At 37.0% G+C, this 17,875-nt stretch overlaps 1 protein-coding gene across 2 annotated transcripts in view; it reads right to left on the bottom strand.

The window, feature by feature from the left end:
* Window positions 1-1,153: 1,153 nt before the first annotated feature.
* ELOVL7 (ELOVL fatty acid elongase 7) overlaps window positions 1,154-17,875 on the bottom strand; it is a 77,766-nt gene continuing 61,044 nt past the window's right edge. For both annotated transcript variants that reach the window (XM_070357507.1, XM_005889058.3), the window contains 5 exons: window positions 15,890-15,970; window positions 14,758-14,814; window positions 11,907-12,012; window positions 6,241-6,377; window positions 1,154-3,994 (listed from right to left, as the gene is read on the bottom strand). In XM_070357507.1, the coding sequence (XP_070213608.1) occupies window positions 3,785-3,994; window positions 6,241-6,377; window positions 11,907-12,012; window positions 14,758-14,814; window positions 15,890-15,970 (591 nt within the window). In that variant the 3' untranslated portion in view covers window positions 1,154-3,784. The remainder of the gene's footprint in view (window positions 3,995-6,240; window positions 6,378-11,906; window positions 12,013-14,757; window positions 14,815-15,889; window positions 15,971-17,875) is intronic.

Genomic DNA, 17,875 nt, shown 5'->3' on the forward strand with positions numbered 1-17,875 from the left:
GAAAAACTATATATAGCTTTGACTAGACGGACCTTTGTTGGCAAAGTAATGCCTCTACTTTTTAATATGCTGTCTAGGTTGGTCATAACTTTCCTTCCAAGCAGCAAGTGTCTTTTAATTTCATGGCTGCAGTCACCATCTGCAGTGATTTTGGAGACCCCCAAAAATAAAGTCTCTCACTGTTCCCATTGTTTCCCCACCTATTTGCCATGAAGTGATGGGACCAGATGCCTTGATCTTAGTTTTCTGAATGTTGAGCTTTAAGCCAACTTTTTCACTCTCCTCTTTCACTTTCATCAAAAGGCTCTTTAGTTCTTCACTTTCTGCCATAAGGGTGTTGTCATCTGCATATCTGAGGATGCCTTGCTCTAATTTGGTCTGCTGGTCATTTCCTACACTTTCCTGCCTCTGGACCTCGATTTGTTATTTCTTTCCACTAACCCACTTCCCATTTTGATAATCTGTACATGACCCACATTTACATACCTTCATGGAGACTTCCCTGCTACTAAGTGCCAGGACCTTTACTCATATGACACCAACCATAGACTTCCCTGTAACACAATCTTCTCTGACATCCTGCAAGCTCCAGGGGGTATCAACTATGTGGTAGGCATCTTTGATTTTTGTTTTTTAGGCTGTGTTGTGCAGCGTGTGGGATCTTAGTTCCCCAACCAAGGATTGAACCTGTGCCCCATGCAGTGGAAGTGTGGAGTCTTAACCATCGGTCCATCAGGAAAGTCCCGCACGGTAGGTAGGCATCTTTGTATTTTGTAACACTCTAATGTCCAGGACTTCCCTGGTGGCTCAGACAGTAAAGCATCTGCCTACAGTGTGGGAAACCCGGCTTCGATCCCAGGGTCAGGAAGATCCCATGGAGAAGGAAATGGCAACCCACTCCAGTACTCGTGCCTAGAAAATCTCATGGACGGAGGAGCCTGGTACAGTATAGCTCATGGGGTCGCAAAGAGTCAGACACGACTGAGCAACTTCACTTTCACTTTCAGTGTCCAGCACAGGGCTCTAAACATAGCAAGGGTACAACAAGTGTGTGAAATGATTTGATTAAATGAATATGCAGATTAAAACACCATCTTTCCATGCAAACATACGTAGTTAAGATTCCAAAATGAAAAACATACACACATAGACATGCAATACCACGAATTTATTATTATAATACACACACTGAAAATCAGACCCAAACTTTGACAATTTCCACAGAGTTTTCCACAGTCTTTAAAGTAGTTAACAGAAATAAGGGATAATTGAAGAAATGCAACTTCATAATCTTATAATTTATGTAACAATGCAGTCTTCTCAATTAAGACTGTAAAAAGGCAATGTCCCACAGATATTTAAAATTTTATATTTGTATTTATTTATAATGTAGCTATAGGTTCTAAAGAATTCAGCTTTGTATCAGAAGCCAGGTTTTGTAGCTGGCCTTTTTATTTGTCAGGTAAGCAAAGCACACCCAAAGGCAAGGAAGTCTTGAAAAGCGGGATGGAAGTCCAACAGGAACTTTCTGTGACCCACAGAGCCATTTAAGAAAACAATACCCACCCAGTCCTGCATCCAGTGGCACTCTGATCTGCTGATGTTCATTCACATGGAGGTTGCCTCTGCCAGCTGTGATTTCTTTTCATGTAACATTCTAACTCTCTACTCCTATTCATACAGTGTACAGTGTGACTCCATCACATGTGGCTATTAGTTCATAGGCACCTCAATCATTTTAAAGGCTACAGGAAGATGAGGGGAGGTTGTGCAGTACAAGGCAGAAAGTATGCAAAGATACCAAGTGAGTGAAAGTCGTTTAGTCATGTCCGACTCTTTGCGACCCCATGGATTGTAGCCCACCAGGCTCTTCTCATAGGATTCTCCAGGCAAGAATATTGGAGTGGGTTGCTATTCCCTTCTCCAGGGGATCTTCCCAAACCAGGGATCGAACCCAGCTCTCCTGTTTTATCTTCTTTTAGTTTTGCTTCCTTTTGGTCTTTACCCGACTGGGGTCTTTGGGAACTGTGCATATGTGTAACAGCATCTACCATACCTCTTCACTTTAGCTTAGGCTGGATTTGAAGAGCCAAAACAGGAAAACACTTAAGGAGACCCTAAGACTCTCATAGAGAAATAAATTAGAGCTGCTGTTTCTTTTACCTTTGCTTTCCTGTTATTATTTATTTATTTTTAAATGTAATCTCTCCTTTTACCAACCTTCATCATTTCATACTGTAAGAAAGTGAAATCACTACAGGCAAATAAACTTACGAACCTGCTGAATGTGAAGAGAAAAGGCCATGGTATAAATGAATGGATTAGGAGGGAGACACTTAACTCTATGGATGTATAGTTGGTAGAAACTCAGTCTTTGTTGTTCAATAAGTATCATTATGTGTTACACAATGACTGGGTACCAATTGCTTCCACTGACACAAGCATAAGCAACCTTTTAAAATCAAGTATAACAAGTAAAAGAGCGATATGGAAAAATTCAGAAATGCCCAACTATTGCTATTTCTTGGGTGAAACTCTACTGATCAGTAGTTGGGTTCCCCAACAAAATGTGAAAACAAGAGAATTTTAGAAAGCAGCAATTTTAAAGAAATGAAAGCTATACAAAATGCATTGCAGTTCTTCATTATATAGCTCATAAATATGTAAAAAGAAAAATTCTAGGCTGTTAATTAATTCATAATTCTGGAAAACATTTTTCCATGTAGTGAATCTATAACAATAACTGTTACACAGTCTCTCTCCCTCGCTCTCTTTATGAGAGACCCCTATCACCAAGTCTTCCCTGGATAGTCTCTGTGCCACCATTTGCTTTCAGTTGCTTCACAAGCCACTCTTCACCCACCCCTGGAAAACTATGTATAAAATCATTTAATGTGTGCTAATGATATGAGCACTTACACATCTAACCAATATATATTTAACCAAAATAATCCTTTAAACCATGATCATATGAGAAAGTGACATTACATCAATACTACAGACAACTATGTATTTTTTCCTTGGACAAATTCACCGCTTCCCAGAAATATGCAAAGTTCAGTGCAAAAGAGTAACAGTAAAGTGTTCATTAAGCCATCAGAACAAATCACCTTGTTTTCAAAATATTAACTCCACCTTAGTATCAAGTACATCAATGTACTAACCTAAAGGATTGTTACCTTTAAACAGTTTACCAAGCAAAAGTGTTGGGAGGAAGTCTTACAAGCAAAACTGGTGCCGGCTATTTAAGAGATTCATTAAAAATGACTTAGTGATTTTAAATGATAACTTATCAAAACCACGTTAGCTCTTTAGAATGGGAAGTTAAGTTTAGAGTAAATACAGTGTCTTCTGAATATAGTCAACAAGCAACAAAGCCAGAGCCCATAGTTAAAGGTTTTCAGACCCTGCAGAAGGAATCTTCTGTACTGCATGGATCTCTTCCCATGCTCAAAATATCAAATGATATTTTTCATGTATACTGGGTTTCTTTGAAGATTACTGTACTGTTTCACATCCTTCTTTCAATCTAAAAAATGTGCTAAATAAGATCTTTAGGTTTAAAAGCAGCTGAAAAACTGGCTGCTTTAGGCTCTAATTATCAGAAGACTGTTCTCTGGGAGCTTTGGGCTCTCAAATACCAGCAACCCCAATAACTTATCATAAAAATACAAGCTTTTGGTTTTGAAAAATATACAAAATGCACTGCACATGGAAATATCTCTTGATTGTCAAGGAAGACAAGATATCAATCTTTTTCATAGACTTATGTTGTACTTGAACTTTAGTGATCTTTGTTTTTGCAGATTCCATGTTTCACAGTTTTGGGTAGCCTCTGACCTTTGGTGTAAGCACGGTACCAAAAATGGAGAAAGAGCAGCAGGAAGATGCAGCCGTAACTCATAATGATGTACTGAAAGACTGGAAACTGGTACTTGCAATCCTCCATGAAAAAGAACTGGCTGATGTGGATGGTGATAAGAACGAACTGGATCTAACAGATAGAAGAATGGAAAGTACTGTTAAGCTCCCAAGAGTCACAATGGAGCAATTATTTAACACATTCTTTGCTTATATTTAAACACTCTCCAACCGCATCTAGGCCACTGTTGAACAGGGAATTTTATCTTTCAATCTAGCCTCCAAGGGAGTGAGAGTAGGTGGAACAATGTCAAAATGCAGATGGGAATTTGGAACATTGTTCAGTGGTGCCAAAGCACACAACTCCAGGGAGTGCTATGAAAATTCCCTGGAGCTGTACAGCTGCAGTCCATGGGGTCATAAAGAGTCCGACACAACTGAGCACGCACACGTGCAGAACGGCGCAGCAGCGCTTTAACACTCAGAGACCCGTCAGTCTCAACTTGAGGTCTTGTCTGAAGAAATACACTCAGGGCCACTACCTTATGGCCTAATTTTTCTATGACAGCTTGATTTCAAACATTCCATCCTGTTGTTAACCTGGCTATTTCAGTTGAGGATGGGGTGGGGCGGGGAATAAAAACATTCTAATTAGAGACCCATTCATTTACTTTATTGGAACCACAGCATCACTGAGTCTTCATATTTGCCAGCAGTCCTCCACTGTCGTAGACAAAAATATATCCTATCTGCCAGCTATAGCAGAGAATTTTCAAGCAGTAAGAGAGCATCATATGACCAAGGGCTCTGTGTCCCAGAACGTTCTGCACAGTCTTAAAAGAACATATTACATGTTTTGGGCTAATGTCCAGATTTTTTGGATATCTTTTTTCTCATGACTAAAAGGTAACACATGTTCTGTAGAAATTTTGGAAAACTAAAAATCTACACATATAAAAAAAAATCTACACATAAAAATAAATAATGATTACCCACAATCTATTCTAACCATAGTTATGATTTTTATATCATTCTTGTTATTATCATCATCAACTTTCCTTGCACTATCTCAAGGAACTTTTAAGACATTTCTGTGCTGTAGCTACAATTATTCCTCTCATTTTGCAGATGAGAAAATGAAACTTTAGAAAGTCAAAGTAGCATCCTCAGCATTCTATGCAGGTGTGTTTGTGTAAATATTATCAACACATTTGAAAAAATAATAAACAGCATGTATCTTCCCTATATAAGTATTTTTCCATATTATTAAAAAGTTTTTACAACACTTAAGAGTATGTTAAGTGATAAAAAACGCCTAAGACAAATTCTATATGCAGTATAGATGTTCTAATTTCTCTACAATAAACATATATTACTTTCCATTTGCATAAAATGCTTAAAAAGAAAGGACTTGTGAATAATTTTCAGAACTTTGTAATATTTCCAAGCAGGACTTAAAATAATTTCCTTCCGTTTGGTTATTTAGGGTGCTGTCACTTTTGTCAACATGTATTTTACAGCGCCACTCTACACCTTTAATTCCCACAATACTTTACTAACTGGAGGAAAGATAAACTTGTAAATGTTAGGACTAGGCAGGCAGGCACACAGGAAGGCTCATGAAAGTTACGTTCCCTCAAGGTCATTTAGACCTAGCATATGGAATTTCTAACTTCTAATTTAATATTATATCTAATGAGGTTCACATAACTTTGAGATTATTTTGATCATAAATAAATTTATTTTATATAAATCCATGTTGTGTATGTGTTAGTTGCTCAGCTGTGTCCAACTCTTTGCAACCCTGTGAACTGTAATCTGCTAGGATCCTCTGTCCATGGAATTCTCCAGGCAAGAATACTGCAGTGGGCTACCATTTCCTCCTCATATAAATGCATAAAATAATATAAAGATGGTATAAAAACACACATGCTAGTTTAATTGTCTGAGCCTCTTGGCTACCAAATATACTTTGTTTTCAATAAAGTTCCTGACAAAAGTTCACGGAAGATATAAAGAATGATGGTATGCCATGCATGTGTGTGTGCTCAGTCATGTCTGACTCTGCGATCCCATGGACTGTAGCCTGCCGGGCTCCTCTGTCCATGGGATTTCCCAGGCAAGAATACTGGAGTGGGTTGCCACTTCCTACTCCAGGGGATCTTCCCTACTCAGGGATGGAACCCGTGTCTCTTGAATCTTCTGCATTGGCAGGTGGATTCCTTACCACTGTGCCACCCGGGATGCCTTAGAGGCCAGGCAATTTATATTCCTATCTTTTGCAAACTTTGCCCTTTCGTTAATATCCTCATTCATAAAGAAGTCAAGTGACTCCCAGTTTAGTTTCATATCTGCTTTTAAAGAAAATTAACTACTCACAAGTTGTAATGACGTCAAATACTTTTTCCACCACAGATACTTCTGGTAGTCTGGTCCCAGTGCACACAGTCCATAGTAGGAATACATGACTACATGTACAGCTGTATTTAAAAAGGCATGGAATGTTCCCAAACCACCTGGAAAAAAAATATCATAAAATAGGGGCACTGTTCCTTAAGATGAGATATATTTTGGTCTGAACTTTTAGTATATTTCTTTAATTTTAGTGGGAAGAAAAATAAATATGAAATATCATTATTATTAAACATCTATAAAATTAGAGGGAGCTGGATACTACATTCATTTTGTAAAATATAAAATAAAATCCTGGAAAATAAATTAGCACGACTTTATTTATTCTATCTTAACACTAAGATTTTCCTGTGATTTGGACCTACCTTAACAAACTAAGTGGAATTACCTTTTAAATATAATATATTGCTAAATAATAGTAATCAAATTCATTTTTAGTAAGAATTAACATATAAAGCCACAAAGTACACTAATCTTAAGTGTATAACTTGATGATTTTTTAAAATATGTTACCACCACCAAATTCAAGATATAAGACATTTCTAATGCCACATAAAGTTCCCATGTGCCCCTTCTAATGAATATACTCCTTCCAATGTAACTTTTATTCTGACTTCCATCATCAACTGTTAGTTTTGCCTATTACAAACTTCATATAAATAGAATTAATTGTTAATTAATTTAGAATTAATTACTTTTGTTAATTAATTAGTTAATTTAGAATTAATACAGGATGTATTCTTTGTGGCTATCTTCTTTTAATCAACATACTGTTTTTAAGATGCATCCACATAAATTGTCCTTTTATTGCTGTGTAGTATTACCTGATATGAATTCATCACAACATATTTATCCACCCTCCAATCAAAAGATGTTTGAGTTGTTTCCAATTTGAGTTATTACAGATTAAGCCACTAAGAATCTATATATACATTTCTTACATATTATTGTGTAAAATCAAATTAACTTTTTTTCACTCTTAATAGTTTTCAATACTTTTAGTGCCACAAAATTTTGGCAGTAGAACCACTGGCTTTCATAAGTAAGCTATGTTAAGTTTGTTTTAATCAATCACTGTTTTTCCAAAATAAACATTTATTAATTGTTAAACCATTTTGATGCTGTTTCCATTTGACTATTATTAATTGTGCCTTCCTATCTTGGTTTCCTCTTTTAATCCTACCACATTTCCCACTGATCACCTTCGATTTAGGATAGAAGCTGCTGCTGCTGCTGCTAAGTCGCTTCAGTCGTGTCTGACTCTGTGCGACCCCATAGGCAGCACCCCTCCAGGCTCCCCCATCCCTGGGATTCTCCAGGCAAGAACACTGGAGTGGGTTGCCATTTCCTTCTCCAGTGCATAAAAGTGAAAAGTGAAAGAGAAGTTGCTCAGTCATGTCTGACTCTGAGCGATCCCATGGACTGCAGCAGACTAGGCTCCTTCGTCCATGGGATTTTCCAGGCAAGTTAGGATAGAAGACCCTGAAGTAAATATAAGCCAAGATTCTTTCAATTGTCTTTAACTGAATCAGTGAAATGAAGTGAAAGTCGCACAGTCATGTCTGACTCTTCGCGACCCCATGGACTATACAGTCCATGGAATTCTCTAGCCCAGAACACTGGAGTGGGTAGCCTTTCCCTTCTCTAGGGGATCTTCCCAACCCTGGGATCAAACCGAGGTCTCTCACATTGCAAGCAGATTCTCTACCAGCTGAGCCACCAGGGAAGCCCTAACTGAATCAGTAGTACAGTGGAAAGGGAAAACAAAGTGATTAGTAGATGGTGGGGGAAGAAAACAAAACTCTTCCCCAGTGTCTCCTTCCTAAGATGAACAATTTAGAAGAATCTTCATTCTTTACATACAGCCTGATTCAGCTTAGTAATGTTGACTTGGAATTTAAATTTTTCTAAAAATATTCTATTTTACTTACTCTAATATTCTTTGATTTCAGAAATAAAACAAAATCTCACAAATTTGCCTAATTACATTAGACAAAGGACTGAATTCATGAACACTGTGATTTATAGAAAGTTTAAAGCAAAACTGAAATGTATTACTTTGACTACAATCTTCTAAGGACAAATGTCATAAAAACTGCTTCATAGCAGAAATAATTACTTTAAAAAAAATCATCCATAATTGCAACAATGCTAGATACTTCTAAATGTTACCATTGCCAAAGTACTCCTTAAAATAACCTGTTTTAAATAATATTTAAAACTGCTTAAAAGTAAGTAGTTTTAAAATAAATATTTTAAAATTTCATATTTAAATATGAAAAGTCTTTTTCATGCTATACTATATTTCATAAACTTTCCTCTCCTGAATAGAATAAATCAAATTTCAGCTAATCCTTTCATTATCACAAATTTCAAGTAAGAAGAAACTGAACTAATGAAACTTATTAACAAACTTCCAGCTTCTATTATTTACATTTGGATTAGTCTTTTTCCCAAAAGAAACATAAATGAATAAATTAGTGTGGTGTAAAAACACCTTTTCTAGGGTAATTTAAAAATAGAAGAGTTTATGAGTTAAGCTACTTAAATGGGGACAAGCCAGCTACCTTTCAAATCCATTGTCTCACAATTACAGATACACAGGAAATCTATTTCATGCTTGATAATGAATCAGACCAGATTCTATTTTCCATTCAGAAACTTTCACCATTTGAATGTCCTAAAATGAGGCTCCTATGGACAGGAATTTAGCATGGCCATAGTGTAGCTAAGAGTGTTTATAGTTAGGGTTACTGATTAAAATAAGCTATCAAATCAAATTAGCTTGCTTATTTTCTCTAGTAGTGATTGTTTTCTGGTGAGTTACTTTCATGTTTGTTCACATAGCAATCACATTTTAATTAGTAATACTTCTCATATCTCCTTTGGAAGACTTTTCTTATAAAGTACTTTGTAAGCTTGCTTTCTTCTTTACAATAGTTCTGCAAAAAATGAATTATAATTAGTACCATCACATTTTACTTCTTTGGTTTGGAAAAAATATAAAGGAACCACCTGGGTAATTATCACAATTCTCCGTATCTCTGAAAGGGAGTATATACATAATTAATATAAAAACCTGCCACAGAAATATTTTCATCACATTCAAAAGAAAAACTGGATTGCTATTATCCCAGGGAGGAGTACAATAGGCAAACAGGAAATTAAATACGAGATAGAGATCAGCTGTGCTCTGGTTTTTGAAAGGACAGATAAAGCTGGACAGTTTTATTCTAGGAATGAAAGCCAACACCACACCACATTTCTGGAAACACCCTTGCTCTTGTTGCTGTATTTGTTACTGAACAGATATTAGGTATGCTGTTCAAGTGTTTGCTAGTCCACTATAGAATCAACAGATATTCAAACAAGAAAATTTAGAAAATACAGTGATGGATAAAGAAGGAAAGGGAGACCCCTTGTGTCAGTATCTCTTAATTACTGTATTTGGGGGTACTGTCTTCCTATTTATTTTTAATTTATACTTATTCTTCAGTGTTGGAATAGAATAATCTGGTCTTTTGAAAGATATCTGAATAAATAAGTTCTGTGATTGCAGCCAAGAAATTAAAAGATGCTTACTCCTTGGAAGGAAAGTTATGACCAACCTAGATAGCATATTAAAAAGCAGAGATATTACTTTGCCAACAAAGGTTCATCTAGTCAAGGCTATGATTTTTCCAGTGGTCATGTTTGGATGTGAGAGTTGGACTGTGAAGAAAGCTGAGCGCTGAAGAATTGATGCTTTGGAACTGTGGTGCTGGAGAAGACTCTTGCGAGTCCCTTGGACTGCAAGGAGATCCAACCAGTCCATCCTAAAGGAGACCAGTCCTGGGTGTTCATTGGAAGGACTGATGCTGAGGCTGAAACTCCAGTACTTTGGCCACCTCATGCAAAGAGTTGACTCATTGGAAAAGACCCTGATGCTGGGAGGGATTGGGGGCAGGAGGAGAAGGGGACGACAGAGGATGAAATGGCTAGATGGCATCACCAGTTTGGGTAAACTCTGGGAGTTGGTGATGGACAGGGAGGCCTGGCGTGCTGCAATTCATGGGATCGCAAACAGTCGGACACGACTGAGCAACTGAACTGAACTGAACGGAACTGAAGAGTGTGAAAACACCTTGTCTAGCATACTTTAAAAATAGAATAGTAAGAATAGCCATCTATTTCTGATAAATTAAGGAGCCAAGCTGCTTAACAGGAGTTGGAGCTACATGTTTCTCAAAATCATTTGCATTTCACAATTATAAACACAAGACATCACAACCATTCGATTACTGGATGTTTAGGTATTTTCTAATTTCCGCCAAAAGAAATAGTGTCAAGAAATATCACTGTAAAAAGAACTGAGAGGCGCAATATACGTGCAAGAGAAAACAAAAGCATGGAAAGCAAAGTAAAATAATGGAGATTAAATAATGTAACTACATTCGATTTGTGAAATGGACTCAGATGAGACCATCTTGTTATAATGTGGGTTAAATTTTTAAATTCATATATATACATTATAAGAAAAACAACTACATTTCCTTTAAAAAAAAGTCTTCAACAGATAAATGCCAATTTTTGGCAAGGAGCTACTTTACATACTGGAAAATCTGATGCCCTTGGGTCAAAGTAGGGCCAGCCCTTCCAGTTCCCCTAGGTTCTGGCATCCTATTCTAGCCACTGGCTTATCTATGTCCCTTCATGCTCTGAGACATGCAGATTTCCACCCCCGACCCTCCTCCCCATGTCTAGAGAGTCTAAAACTCAAACAAGAGTTCCTCAATTGTAGTTTCTCTTTCCTTTAGTCTTACAAAGTCAGAGTGCCCAGTAGAGGTGAGCTGTCCATAGAAATGTTAAAGCTTTGCCTAGAATGGCCTGCAAGCCTACAGGAAGACTTCTTAAATTGAAGAAACTAGAACAAATAAATCCCCCAGACAACTTTTGCTAATAAGACTATAACCTTGAGGATATCACTTATTGAAAACTTTATGATAGGTAAAAGTACTTACCTTCCTGTTCTCTCATATTCTAGATGTTCAGAAGCCTAAAATAAAAATCAACTAAAGAATCTGTTCGCCAAGCTTTTGAGTTAAACTATTTTTGACCTTAAAAAACAATCAAAGCATCCTTTAATATGGTAGGATGTTTAGGGAAGGTGGGACAATTGTAATCTGACACATCTTTAAAGAGTTGTTGGTGTATCAGCTTTTGGAAATTTGAAAGCAAAGAAGACATGGAACTTGAGATAAGCATTCTAACTTCCTGGAAACATATAAGCAATAGTTATCTAACTATATTTCTATAAAATGAAGGATTTTACCATTTTATCATTTATTACTTATTTTAAAATATGTATAGAATTATATAGGAAAAGAATAAAATCCAAGCAAAACAACTAAAGGATGAGTAGAAGACTATACCCAAAGGTCAAACATATTAAAGAGTATTGGGGAGTGGGGGAAGATCTAGTTATGAGTCCTGTGTTTATGTTTCAGATAATTAATGAAAGTCAGAAGTTTGATCAAAGTGATTCTTTGATGTTTTAGGATTCTTTTAAATCACACTTAAAGATAGAATTTATGCTTAGAGCATACAGAAATGTAACCAATTATAGCACATAATCCCAACTCTCCCTTGGCTACCTGCAGCAAATTTGACTCCAAACCACCAGGTCCATGGCATGATGGTATGATGGAAGACATGCAGGAAAGTCACTTGACTATTTTTCTTACGCAGAATAAAAAAGATCTGAAATAATTTAAAGAAAATCAAGTTCATATAAAATCATCCAATAATTTTCTAATGTTACAAAAATATCGGCCAAGTGCAAACTATTACTATTCCATATTGTAATGTGCTTTGAAAGAGTTGCCTTATAGAATCTACAGAAGCAGCTGATTCTCTAAGAGGCAACTCAAAAGATAATTAGTACAAGAGAACTTAGGTGTGATGCCTAGTCACGGAAGAATCAATAAAAAGGTGAAAAGATACTGAATGCCGTGTTTAAAAATCAAAGATATAAAGTGAAGGATATGACCAAAAATTATTGAAAAAATGTTACTGGTTCAAATTAAAAAAAACAACAACAACAACACCACCCATGCAGACTTTGAAATATATGGAAAAGCAGACTTTGAAGTCCTAGGACTGAAATTCTATACTGCTCCCTAACATATTCTACCAATTTAGATAAAGGATCAAGCAAATTGAAAGAAGACTTGCAGCAAATCAGAAGTTAGCAAATTATTATTAAAGAAAGATGAAGAGGGAAACACTTGAAGAATTAATTAGGGAAGTAAGGTGGAAACGAAAGCAAAGCAGCTTAGGAAAAGTGAGAAGGGTGTTAAAGCCCTCATCCAGATTGAACGTATCTAGTCAGAAACTCTATAATTTCTATAATAAACAAAGAGGTAGAATAAGAAAGCTGGGGGCAGGGGGACGGGATTTTTTTCTTCTCAAAAACATATTCAACAGCAGAATTAAATGTTCAAAAATATTCAAAATGTAGAAAACCAGAGCTAAGTTAGACTTTTAAGTACAGAACTAAACAGACTGGCAGAAACAAAAGTATCCGTAAGAGTATTTGAGAAATGTGGTTCAGGGAAGGACACAGAGAAGCACCAGTTTCCTATGGAAGCTGAAACTGAGAACACGCAAAGCAGGAACAATGATGCCAAAGCACATTTGCTTATGCATGTAGAGGAAGGCAACGCAGTGCAACAGAAAAAGCCATACACGAGCAATCTGGGGTCCTACTCCCAGACCGTGGCGGCATTTCTCTGGGTAAGCCTTGAAACTCTCTGGCTTCCATTTCTTTTCAGATTAAGTCCTCTGGGCTAGATCAATGGTTCTCAACTCTGTCTGCATATTACTAGGTCCAAGAAGGTTTGTCTTTTGTTTTTAAATAACCATGCCTGGTCTGTAACTCCAGACCATCTTGACACCAAATCTCTAGGGTGGGGCCCAGCTTTTTGTTTTCTAAGGCAATTAGGTCTATAGTGCCATAGGGTTGAGAACCAATGGACGACAGTGGGGGTTCTTAAAGTGTGGACCCTGGACCAACAGCAATAACTTCACTTGAGAACTTGATAGAAATGCAAACTCTTAAGCTCCATTTAAGACCCACTGAGTCAGAAATTCTGAGGGTGGGGTTGAAGCATGTGTGTTTTTAATGAGTTCTCCGGGTGATTGCGTGCGTGCGTGCGTACATGCGCAGTTGTGCCCGACTCTTTGCGACCCCATGGATTGTAGCCCACCAGGCTTCTTCGTCTGTGGAATTTACCAGGCAAAAATACTGGAGTGGGTTGCCATTCCCTCCTCCAGAGGATTTTCCCCACGCAGGGATCAAAACCCACATCTCTGATCTCCTGCATTGGCAGGTGGATTCTTTACCACTAGGACTACCTGGGAAGCCCAGCCAGGTGATTCTAATGCATGCTAAAATTTGAGAACCCCTGGATTCTATGCTTACTAAGTTCTGCTTTCTATCAATAATTCAGGGCTTCCCTGGTGGCTCGACAGTAAAGAATCTGCCTGCAATGGGGGAAACAGGGTTTGATTCCTGGGTGGGGAAGATCCCCTGGAGAAGGGAATGGTAACCCACTCCAGTATTCCTGCCTGGAGAATTCCATGAACAGAGGAGCCTGCTGAACTACAGTCCGTGGGGTCACAAAGAGTCGGACACAACTGAGCGACTAACACACACATCAATAATTCTAATATTATGTGTAGCCAGCTGAGAAGGTAAAGCATGTTTAGATTTGCTACTAGAGATGTAGTGGAATATATTCTGAAGAAAACACACTTGGCAGTCTTAGGCCAGAATGGATTACAGATAAATAAGGTCCACATGCCACAAAGATACAATAATAGCCAGCTTTCTGTTGTTTCTGGAAACAAAGGTACAAGGTTTTCTCCTCTCATCATGGATCCTAATCCATGGCACTTGCTTTTCGCAGGAGCCACTCAGAGTTGATCCTCAGGAACGGAGAAGACCCAATAAGACAGACTTCAGAAAGGCAGCTGGATATAGTTTTGATATTACCAAAATTACTGATATCCCAGAGATAACAACATTCTAGTGTGACTTTATGAATTTTGAAGCATGTGTCCTGTTAAAGGAGTGTGGATGACACACTGCTTTGATATAAAGAATCAGAGGTAACATATTCTCTGTTCTTTGCTTCCTGAACTTACTTCACAGAACAACCGTCATCCATCTAGATAAAGATGCTCAGTTTTGTAGTATATGTGACAGTTACATTCTTATCTTAACCAGATGGTAGATACACAAAAAAATCTTTTGGCATTTGCAAAAGACTGAAAAATAAGTTAATGCTATCTATTCTCTAAAATGATAATAAAAAATAATAGATAATAGGAGTCTGCCTGAGGAAGAGAGATAACCAAAGTTATCAGACAACCGAACCCTCACAGTTTATCACTTTCATTGAAACATCAAACATTTACCAAATGTGGTGATGATATACTCACAGTATCTAATAGCTCAATAAATTTGGAGAAGTAATAAAGCCAGCAGGTGCGTACCATCTGCAGAAACACACATAGAAAGGAATTCATTATTTTTTTTAACATGGGAAAGAACTTTATATTTTCTAATTTTGGCAAAATTTACATTACATAAAATTTACCATCTCAACCATTTTAAAGTGTATAGTTTGGTGGCATTAAGTACCTTCACGTTCTTGTACAACTATCCATAAAGCTCTTCCTCTCATAGGACTGACTCTGTACCCATGAAACAGTAAGTCCCCACCTGGGAATCCAGCCACCGACAACTACCATTTTACTTCCTGTTTCTGAATTTGACTACTCTGTGTTCCTCATAAAACAGAATCGTACAATATTTCTTGTCCCTTTGTGCCTAGATTATTTCACTCAGCATAATGTCTTCAAGGCTCAATCACATTGTATCAGGTGTCAGAATTTCCTTCCTGTTAAGGCTGAAAAATATTCCATTGTATCTATATATCAGTTTATCCATCCATTCATCTGTTGATGGACATGTGTGTTGACTTCCGTCTTTTGGCTAATGTGAAGAATGCTGTGAAAGCTGGTGTACAAATATCTTTTTTTAAAATTGGAGTATAATTGCTTCACAATGTTGTGTTAGTTTCTGCTGTACAATGAAGTCAGTCAGCTACGTGTATATGTGTATCTTTTCTCTCTTGGATCTCCCTCTCACCACACCCTCATCCCAGCCATCTGAGGCTTCACAGAGTACCGAGCTGAGCTCCCTGCCCTACACAACTTCCCACTAGTTATCTATTTCACATAGGTATGTGTGTCATTTGAATCCTCGCTTTTAATTCATCTAGGTATACACTCAGAAGTGGAATTGTTGAATCATATGGTAATTCCATTTTTGAGGAGCCAGGTACAAATTTACTTTTAAATCCAAGAAATTCAAAAAGAAAAGCACCAATTTGCATTTTACAGAAAACCCCACACCTGAATTTTTTTTCTTGTAATTTTTAGCTTTTTTCACTCAACACATATGTGATAATTGAGTCATTTACTCCTTCTGATTTCACATTCAGTATTTAAAAATAGAGTCCACAAAGTTTTAACACTGATTTAGAGTTTTTTCTGAAAAGAAACTTACCCTCAGTGCTGTAGGCGACTGTGAATAGTCAACAATATCACATCGAAACGAATAGCCTGTACCCCAGCCAGACATTATAAACTGTAAGAGAGCACATGCATATCACAGAAGAAAAGTACTTGCTCAACAGCTACAACAAAGGTAGTTTTGGCCACGTCTCCTCATTACATTTTCAGCTAACTCAGCAGTCACTGCAGAGGGAAAGGTGGACTAGAACAATCACAAACCAGGAACTCACTTCATATCAAAGCATCAAGAGTTTTAAAAGTTGTAAAGTCACACTTATATAAACTGTGTGCTAATTAAAATGACTATTTCTTGGAATGATTATTCTAATAAACTGGAGAACAAAATACCAGGAATGTTTTGTTTAAACAGCAAACACTGGTAAGTATTTGACTTTATTTATGTACATCTCTATGTGCCTGTGCATGTTTGTGTATTCTCAAAGGGGTGACTGAGTCTGAAATCAGCCTTTTTTGATCATTTCAAATCTTTGCAATTAGTCAGCAAATAAATGAGCAAACCAACCTTCTCAGTGTACTCATCCAATGTCTATAACAACTAGATTTTTCTTGTTTCAGTTAGTGGATGTAATAGGAAGTGATAGTCCATGGCTTTTAAATCCAGACAGACCAAACACAAGACTCACATACTAGTTTTGCTTTGAATTCACATAACAAGTAAGGGACAAAAATATTAACAAGAGAATACAGTCTGGCAAGCCTTAATTCCAACACACCCACGAAGTGACTTTAGGCCAGTGGTGAGAAGAAAAGGCCTATTGTTAAGTCTGGACCACAATTCAAAGATTACATTGATATTCTTTTGGTCTAGTGGTAGGAAGTTCTCCTTTTAAAACAGGATCTGAAAATGAAAAGCTAAGGGCTCTAATTTTAAATTAATATCTATATTAAATGGTTGGCTTAAGTTAGGGCTCTGACAATATGACCAGTTTCTTCTCTGGCATCCTGTTCTCACAAAAGCCAGCATCTTCCCTAAGAAAGATGTCTTCCTTCCCAGCATAAGGATTATACCATTTTCTATTCCATTACATTTTAAGTCTGTACTTTTAATTATTATTAAAGCTGAAATGACAACTTTACAGTAAGTTAACTTTTTTGGCAAAAGTTTAGGAGGCATAATCAGAATAACATTTTAATGGTGAAAAGAAATGAAGGAGAAAGAAAAACCACTTAGACCATAGTATTTAAAAACACTATCCTTTTTTGATAACTAGCTCCTAGCTTGACTTGTAATATCAACACCATCAACTTGGTAAATTATGAAATCTTAAAAATTAAGATTCAGAAAAGCATAAAAACATATTTCATGGATGAGAAAAATATCTTACAAAGACAAGTCAATAAATTTTCTCAAAGGAAGGAACAAAGGAAAGTACAGAAATAGTTAAATCTGTTTTACAAAGTCCTGATCTGTCAGTGAGAGTCTTCATACTCTCGTACTCAGACTCACTTCTGACTGATTGAGGTAACAGGCTAACTCCTTTCATTTAGATGAGGTTGACTGATTCCCTACTCCAAATAAGCACTGCGATGAATAGGAGAAGCTCTGTGATGTGACCATCTGTGGGGCCTTTGCTGGTCTCTCTTTATTACTCAACTTTTGCCAAGTAACTAGCACATTCGAGCCATCACTATAAAATGAGGCACGTGGGTTCCTTTAGTCTGATGTACTTCCTTTCACCTTGTGCACATTTGCCCTAACATCCTTAGTGGAGGATGTAGACCAAATGCAATTGTGCTCCACCCAATCAACCATGTGTGAATGTGTCCTGGAACTGACACACTGCTCAGCTGTCAAAAACCTTTGATTAAACAGAAAGCAGAACTCAATGCTTTCCTGATATTAAATTTAAGAACATTCCAAAAGTCTGCAGAGCTTTTGACATATATGTCTATATTTTAGACTTTCACAAAGGAAGAGTAACCATTTCTCTTTGGTAGGTAATAAATCTCCAAACTG

The sequence above is a fragment of the Bos mutus genome, chromosome 20 (genome assembly GCF_027580195.1).
Source record: "Bos mutus isolate GX-2022 chromosome 20, NWIPB_WYAK_1.1, whole genome shotgun sequence".
Taxonomy (NCBI): Eukaryota; Metazoa; Chordata; class Mammalia; order Artiodactyla; family Bovidae; genus Bos; species Bos mutus.